This window comes from Hippichthys cyanospilos, chromosome 11 (assembly GCF_059441005.1).
Source record: "Hippichthys cyanospilos isolate Australia breed blue-spotted pipefish chromosome 11, RoL_Hcya_1.0, whole genome shotgun sequence".
In the NCBI taxonomy this organism is placed as follows: domain Eukaryota; kingdom Metazoa; phylum Chordata; class Actinopteri; order Syngnathiformes; family Syngnathidae; genus Hippichthys; species Hippichthys cyanospilos.
The window spans coordinates 22,896,291-22,904,521 of NC_142379.1; the positions used below are offsets into that span (position 1 = coordinate 22,896,291).

The following is an 8,231-nucleotide window of genomic DNA, read 5'->3' on the forward strand; positions in this document are numbered from 1 at the left end:
CTCGCCCATTGTCGAAAAGTTGTAAAATTGGAGAATCTTCATGTTCCATGCCTCAACGCTATTCTGGCCAATTTTCAGTTAAATTGCTCAAACAGGATTAGCACAGTGCAAAAACTTAAATATTAAGGTCACTTGTGGCAAAGGAAATTTGAAACAAGTATTTTGAAGCCCCGCCCCCTTCATATATGTTAGCCGATCTTCACAACATTTTGCCCAGTTGTGCCCCTATGTCAGATAATGGGGCATGCCAAATGTGAAGTTGATCGGGTCAAGGGTTTTGGTACCGAAAAATGTACAAAAACGGACCAAATGGCACATTCAAAAGTTGATAAATCTGGTTCTGTACATTCTTACATATGGTGCTGTGTAATGTTTTTGTAAGTCTTGAGGTCCTACATAAAGCGTAAAAAATTTTGTAGCTCTAGGTCGAACGGGTCGGAACTGGCCTCCGTTTTAAGGATCATCTGGGGTCAATTACACCAAGTTTTGCTGATTTTCAAGGCCCAGTTACAGACTCAATTACTCAATTACAGATCACCCCCTTTATCACAAAGTCATAACATTTTGAAACCCTTATTTTCCAAGTTCGATTCTATTGGGACACATTTTCATTTCGTTTACTGTTACGGACTTTGCAATACATGAAAGTTTAAAAAATGACATTTTTGTCTGTAACAAGGTGGCGTTATAATAAATTTGAAAATTAATTGTAGATATTTTAAGGCCATAACTAGTACATTTTCTGTAAAGTTTCAGATTTTCTGAAGCTGTGAAGAGTGTTTTTGTTGCCAATGGTGAAGGAAATTTGACACATATATTTTAAAGCCCCACCCCTATCATACATGTTGGCCGATCTTTGCGAAATCTTTCCTCAGTTGTGGCCCTATGCCTGATAATGGAGCACGCCAAATTTGAAGTTGATAGGGTCAACCGTTTAGGAGATACAGTGGGCCCCCGTGTTACGAACTTAATCCGTTCAGCGGCTACGCTCGTAACTTGAACTGCTCGTATGACGGGCAATCCAAACCTATGTTAATTAGTGAATGCGTGCAACGCGTGCAAAAACCTTAGGTAAAAACATCACGACTTTATACACATATTAAAAATGAGTAACATAATCTACTGTACAGTTAAATTAAATAACATATACAAAGGAAAAATGGCATTTACCCTTTGGGGCGACGTGACTTGAGCTAGGTGGAGGCGGAGGGAAGCAGAGACCAACCCGCAGAATTTATTTATTTATTTTCTTAAACTGGAACTTTTCTCAAACTAGAACATATCACCGGCAATTTCCTTCTCTTTAATCCATAATAGAAGAAGCCTCTCAATTTTGTTGTCGAGCGAGGTCCGTCCCCTGGGAAGGAAAGTCTTGCCCTTAGAAGATTGCCGAGCGGTTACGGCCATACTCACGAGCAAGGTTAACCATGCGTGCGCCTCCTTCGTATTTTTTTTTTTTTTTATTATCTCCTGCTTGGTTTCTATTGTCATCATCCTCTTACTTCTTCCTTTAGCGCCACTAGCAGTTTTAGAAGCCATGTCTAACAGATAAAGTTTGCAAAGTCTTAACAACATTCCTTCCTTCCGTTTTTGACAGATTTTCTCTCCTTCCTTCCGTCCCGACCAGCTGTGCCATCAAGCTAGATGAAGGCGTTCGACCAATAGCATATCGGCATTTCTGTGACTGACACCGTGACTGAAACAGTGACTGTGACATTGTAAGAGCAATAACATATCAGCATTACCGTGTTGTGCGTGAGCACACGATTTCATAGATGTAGCAAAGCGCGGTCAATTGTACTTACACGATGACTGGCAACGCGTGGTGAAATCATAGTTAAAACCATCACGAATTTACACACATATTTAGAATTAGTACCATAATCCACTGTACAATTAATTTAATTTACATGGATATACAAAGGATAAATGACATTTTCCTCTGGGGCGACGTGACTTGAGCTGAGTGGAGACGGAGGTGAGCAGAGACCAACCCGCAGAATTTATTGATTTATTTTCTTAAACAAGACCTTTTCTCAAACTAAAACATATCACCAGCGATTTCCTTCTCTTTAATCCATAATAGAAGAAGCCTCTCCATTTTGTTGTCAAGCGAGTTCCGTCCCCCGGCAAGGAAAGTCTTGCCCTTAGAAGATTGCCGAGCAGTTACGGCCATACTCACGAGCAAGGTTAACTCGTGGTTAACCTCCTTCGTATTTTTTTATTATCTCCTGCTTGGTTTCTATTGTCATCATCCTCTTACTTCTTCCTTTACCGCCACTTGCAATTTTAGAAGCCATGTCTAACAGATAAAGTTTGCAAAGTCTTCACAACACTCCTTCCTTCCATTTTTCACTCATTTTCTCTCCTTCCTTCCGTCCCGATCAGCTGTGCCATCAAGCTAGATAAAGGCGTTCGGCCAATAGCATATCGACATTTCTGTGATGAGCGTCAACTTCTGAATTAGTTGACGTAGCAAAGCGAAAATAATTGTACAAATACAATAGCCGGCATGTCGTATTGTTCATAAGTCGAAAGGTTTGTGCCTAAGGGGGGGACAAAAAAACTCCGCGTTCCACGCTCGTAATTCGAAATGTTTGTAAAAGAGGGTGTTCGTAAACCGGGGGCCGACTGAGGAATTTTGTACCTGCAAACATCCAAAAGCGGTACAAAAAGGCACATAAAAATTCATAAGTCTGGTTGTTTACATCCTAGCACATGACGTTCTACAACTTTTTTGTAAGTCTTTGGGTCGGTCCTACATATGCTTAAAAATGTTCATAGCACTAGGTGAAACGGGCCACGATCCAGGAGAAGTGTTTGACAATGAGTATGACCTTGAGGAAGACTTATTAATGACAGAAAGGGATGAGTACCAAACAGTATGTCCTGGTTCTCATGTCAGTAACCTTCGAACAAATTTGTGTGCACCCCTGTCTATATGATAATATTCTAAAATAGATATGGCAGACAAAAATTTAACATTTTACTTTTTTATATATTGCACTAAGCTCGCTTAACGAAAATCATTGAAAATTTGTCAGCATAATCTCAAGACATGCAACACAATATTTGCAAAATTTTAATTATGGCCGTGGCCTATACGACGCCATCATAGTAGCAGAAACTGCTGTAAATTCATCCAGATTCTCCTTTTTTTCAATATTTTACACACGTGATGATAGTAGAGTTCTGAAGACATCTATGAGCTTAATTTTCATTGTAGTGGTAGTGCCACTGATTTAAGATTTTTTTTGTATTTCTATGTATTGCGTTGAGGCGGTGTAACAAACATGAAAATCTTTCAGAAAAGCCTTGAGACATGGCTCATGTGTCCTTTCATAGCTTCTTGCAGCTCTACTTATTTTTTATTGACATGTATCAAGTGAGACACTAGTTTGCTTCTTGATTGCGAAAGGCGGTGCTCAAGACCACTGGAAGGCACTGAAGGCGGAAAGCTGGAAGACGAGGGAGCATACTGAGGAGCTGGTCGAAACACTGCAAGAAAATATAATCAACAAACGACACCAAGTCACACAACTACTGCAACAGTTGCAAGCCAAGGTACACAGTGACTACACACATAACAGATACACCAGGGGTGGGCAATTAAGATTTTTTTTTCTAACTACATCTGATTTTGGAAGAGCACGCACGCTGATGTGTACTGCATACATTGTACTGAAAGTATCTTTTTTTTTTCTGTAATGAGACTATAATTTCAGTGACTACCTTGAAATTCATAAACTGTATCAAATACATTAAAGAAAGTTTAAAATTATTCTTGAAAGCCCACAATCATTCCTACTCATAAAGCATCACACATCATAAAGCTGAATTAGAAAATAACAAGATGTGCAAGCCTGTCATCTTGGCAGAAGTGACCTCTGGCTACATTCACACTGCAGCCTGAAGTGACCCAATTCCGATTTTTTTTTGCTGCTATGCGACTTGTATCTGATCTTTTAGCGGCAGTGTGAACGACAAGAATCAGATTTTTTTTTTAATTGACCCAGGATCCAATCTGAACAGCCAGGTCGCAGTCATTTGACTCACACATAAACAAGTGACAGATGTTACAATTCTGCGCTCCTGGGTGGGGGCAGGTTAGAAAATCCAAAACATCAATCTCGCAGGAGGCGGAGAACACTCATTTGAGGGAGAGCAAGGTGTATTTTCCATCGCGTACTCTCTTCAGACACGCATACAGTACATGCACGCACAAAAAAATGCCCTGGCCACCTCAGACTGACCCTCCTCAATTTCCTCCTTACATGTAACAGATTGAAAATATTCTGATTTCTGCACGATATTCAATTTAACATCACCAGGTAAACCTTTTAGCCATCCATTTTGGTATTTGTAATGTCAAGCATGCCTTCTGTGTGTGATGTCATGGCGTCCTCAATGCGCATGCGGGTCAATTTGGGGCCGTTTAGCATTCACACACAGATAGGTCACAGACAAGTGGCATTTATTAGAAAATGTGAACGACCATACAAAGAAATCTGATTTCCCAAAAAAGTCTGAAATTTAAGGAAAAAATGCAAAACAAAAATACACATTTTAAGATGTTTCTAATCATTTGACCGGTATTGTACACAGTTTGTGTTTATATTTCAGAAACTGCAGCGGGAGGACTTGTGGGCGAATGTGAACAAGGGATGCAAAGCGTTTCAGGCACATGATGATCAGCAGACTCTGCTGAATGTGGAGCTTGACATGGAACTTGGGCATGTGGACACCTGGCAGCGTTCCAGAGAGGCGTGAGTGTCATTGAGACACGTGAGGATTCAGGTGACGAGATGCATCAAATGATGCGCTCTGCTCTTGTCAGATTGCAGGCTTACGTGGCGGCTGTCCGAGAGGTCACCCACATCAGCCTGCTGTCCTTTAATCAATCAGAAGTGTCGTTAGAGTTGAGGCCACGCACCTCCATCAACACAAACCTGGCATTCTATAATATGGAGCCACTGAAGTTGTCAATCATTTGGAACAAGGATCACCAGTTCACACTTCAGGTTGATACAGTACAATAAACTCTTGAGTATCATTTCACAGGTTTTTTTTTAATTTATGAGAGGGTCTTGCCACATTTGGAATAGTGGTTAGGGAATGCGTTTGCAACTATTGATCATTCTGTACAACAGAATTTTTTGTGGATTTCTTTCTCAAACTACATAGTAAAATACAGTCTTCAGACCCCAGGGAAAAGGATTTGTTTTTGTCATGTGAAGTGTACTTGTGATAAAATGAAGGCCATCTTTGTTTTTCAGGCACGTCTAACCTGTGTTTGTGTATATATGTGTGTGTGTATATATATATATATATATATATATATATATATACACACACACACACACACCAATAGTTTGTTATTATCAAACAACAGTTTTTAAGTTGGTTTATATTGCTTTTTCCTTTTGTCAATGTTAAAAAGGATGCAGTTTTATGTATGCTTTTACAATTTTTATATATAATGATCTTATTTATGGTTGGCGTGGCTAGTGGGGGAGGACACGTAATGTTTTCTTTTTCCTAGGGGAGGCCAAGCAAAATATAATTTTAGAAGCACTGCTATATAGCAAGAATCAAGTCTGTAGGTAATTAGTGAATGGTTGCTGTGCAACTTACTGTCATGCGATCAGACAAGCCCAGCAAAGCAGCTTCAGGAAGATGTGTCGGGCTGCCCTGCAACGCTCAGTGCTGCCCTGGCGGGCTTGGTCGAGAACCACGCGAGTCAGGCTGACCTGCTGGCCGAGATCCAGAGTTTGAGATCCAGGTAGTCCTCGCAAGCAACCCCTTCCATGCCCTCCTCTTTGACTTGATGCATGTGCTCTGCCATCCTGTTTCAGCTTTGCCATCGACTGGCATCCCGCACAGCGTGTGCTGGTCTATCTCAAATCCGCATCAGTTTTGTGCCGTCTGGAAGTGCCGGAAGAGTACCCCAATGGCGTAGCCGTACGCCTTCAAGGTGTAGAAAGAGATGGACAATCACAGAACACTGCCACGCTGCAGGTGTGACGCTCAGCCATCATTAGCAATAAACATTAATAATTAACACTAATCATTACAATAAAAAAATTCACTCATGACTTACTGATCATTGGAAAGTCATTCATAATAATTGGCTCAAATCATAAACACGCATCATTTGTATGAATGGTCAACTCTTGAGTAGCCACTGACATCAGCACTCTTAAGTTATGTTTGATATTTGAATTTCAATTAAACCAATGAAATATTTTTTAAAAGAAATACCATTTGTTATTTACGACAAAACAGGGCAAAATAGTCACTATACACTTGAGAAGTGATGTCCAAAACAGAAGCAACTCCTCTCACTTTCCTCCCAATCATGCCCCTCCACTGTCATTGCCCACGTGAGCTTTGAAGTCTCCCTGCAGATGAGGGAGTCTCCAAAGCATGCACTCTCAAGCACACGTTCCAAGGACTCAAAAAAAGCATGGCTACTCTGAGCTGTTGTTTGGCACAAACAACATTTGGGACCCGTCCCCCTTCTCGTCCAAAAGGGTGAGCCCCAATGTACCTGTACATGCGCTGAGCGGGGGAGCAATAAGTATGCCCACACCTGCTCTGCACCGCTCACCATGGGCAACTCCAGAGTGGGAGAGAGTCCAACCCCTCTCGAGAGGCTTGATACCAGAGCCCAAGCTGTGTGTGAAGGCAAGTACAACGATATCTAGTCAAAACCTCGCTGCCTCGCACACCAGCTCAGGCTCCTTCCCCACCAGAGAGGTGACATTTCATGTCCCAAGAGTTAGTTTCTGTAGCCGGGTATCCGTGTGCCAAGGTCCCCGACCCTGCTCGTTGCCCAGCTCTCTTCACACTCGACCCCTTTGGCCCCTGCCACAGGTAGCGAGCCCATGGGAGGGAGGGCCCACGTTACGTTTTCGGGCAGTGCCCACCTCAGCCCCATGGGTGAAGGCCTTGCCACCAGGTGCTCACCAACAATCTCCATTTACAAACAAAGCACTGAGAGCACAAAAGATAAAGTGCGAAGTCATCACGGTACACTGTATCGTTATATTGCAATACAAAGTTACTGCAATACTATGTTCAGTTTCCTAAATGTATGTACATTTCTTTTTACATTTAAAATTGTCACAATAACATCGTAAGTTATTGAATGTGTGTATTAATTTTGACAACTTTTTTTGTAGTATTTCATTATAACATAGTATTTGATATGTATAATGACTACTAATTTCTTCGTGGTTTTCGTCATCTTTTTTCACAACAATGCAAGTGACGTCAGATCTGACATGTTCCGAGGACATTTAAATGATCGAGTTGCGTTTTGTCGTAGTCTCGAGGTCCTCCCCACACCTCTCCCTAACTGCATGGCTATGCACCGCTCTTCCTCTTGCTTAGACTGGTCACATATCTCTAGCCAGCAAGGGTCAAATGGTCACAGTTAAACACTATTGTGCTTGAATGGCTTTATATTAAGAGCAGCGCTGGTCATGAGTGAAATCTGTTCATTTACCAAAAAAAAAGAAATTATAAACACGTTAACGAGAATTCTTGTTGCTGAAACATTATGCAAGCATTTTACTTGATGAGAATTCTTTTCAGTGGCACTGAAATAGTTAATCAACAACATCTCTAATGACCCTCCCCCATCCCACCCTACTTTTTTCATTTTAGCCTGGAATTTCTGATGGCAGCCTCACCAGTTGGATCGTTTTTCTCAGCACCAGCTCTCTCGTTTGATTGATTGTTTGATGAACGTGTTCTCATTTGTGATGCTTGAATAAATAGGACAACTGCCAAAACATGTTTGTGGTTTAATTGATGAGTGTATTAATGTACAGTTGCACTAGTTTGTTTTACATACTCTAAGACTGGGGTTTCAAAGTCTGTCTGTCGGAAGGCTGCCAGTGGCTGTGAAGTCAAATAAATTTTAGGTATGATCGTCACACATTTTGAAATCACAGCTGCTAAAAATTTTTCAAAAGGGGTTTATCTTTTTTTTTTCTTACCAAAGTTGAATGCAACTTACAAATTTAGTATTTTAACCAGAAACTTGGAAGTCATAATTAGCATTTGGCAGGCCACATAAAATGATGTGGCAGGCTGGATCTGTTCCCCGGGCCTTGAGTTTGACACATGTCCTCTTGTTTTATGCAAAACTTATGAGCATAATTGTGTCGATAAGGCAGAAAGGAAAAAGTGGGAGCGAACATTCTGGGATACCCAATGCATTC

The 8,231-nt window shown here is 41.1% G+C and overlaps 1 protein-coding gene across 4 annotated transcripts in view; it reads left to right on the forward strand.

Annotated features, from left to right (window-relative positions):
- LOC148416369 (uncharacterized) overlaps positions 1–7,799 on the forward strand; it is a 42,424-nt gene extending 34,625 nt beyond the window's left edge. For all 4 annotated transcript variants that reach the window (XM_088428447.1, XM_088428445.1, XM_088428444.1 and 1 more), the window contains 6 exons: positions 3,419–3,564; positions 4,624–4,766; positions 4,838–5,021; positions 5,649–5,782; positions 5,856–6,018; positions 7,672–7,799. In XM_088428447.1, the coding sequence (XP_088284573.1) occupies positions 3,419–3,564; positions 4,624–4,766; positions 4,838–5,021; positions 5,649–5,782; positions 5,856–6,018; positions 7,672–7,737 (836 nt within the window). In that variant the 3' untranslated portion in view covers positions 7,738–7,799. The remainder of the gene's footprint in view (positions 1–3,418; positions 3,565–4,623; positions 4,767–4,837; positions 5,022–5,648; positions 5,783–5,855; positions 6,019–7,671) is intronic.
- Positions 7,800–8,231: the final 432 nt, after the last annotated feature.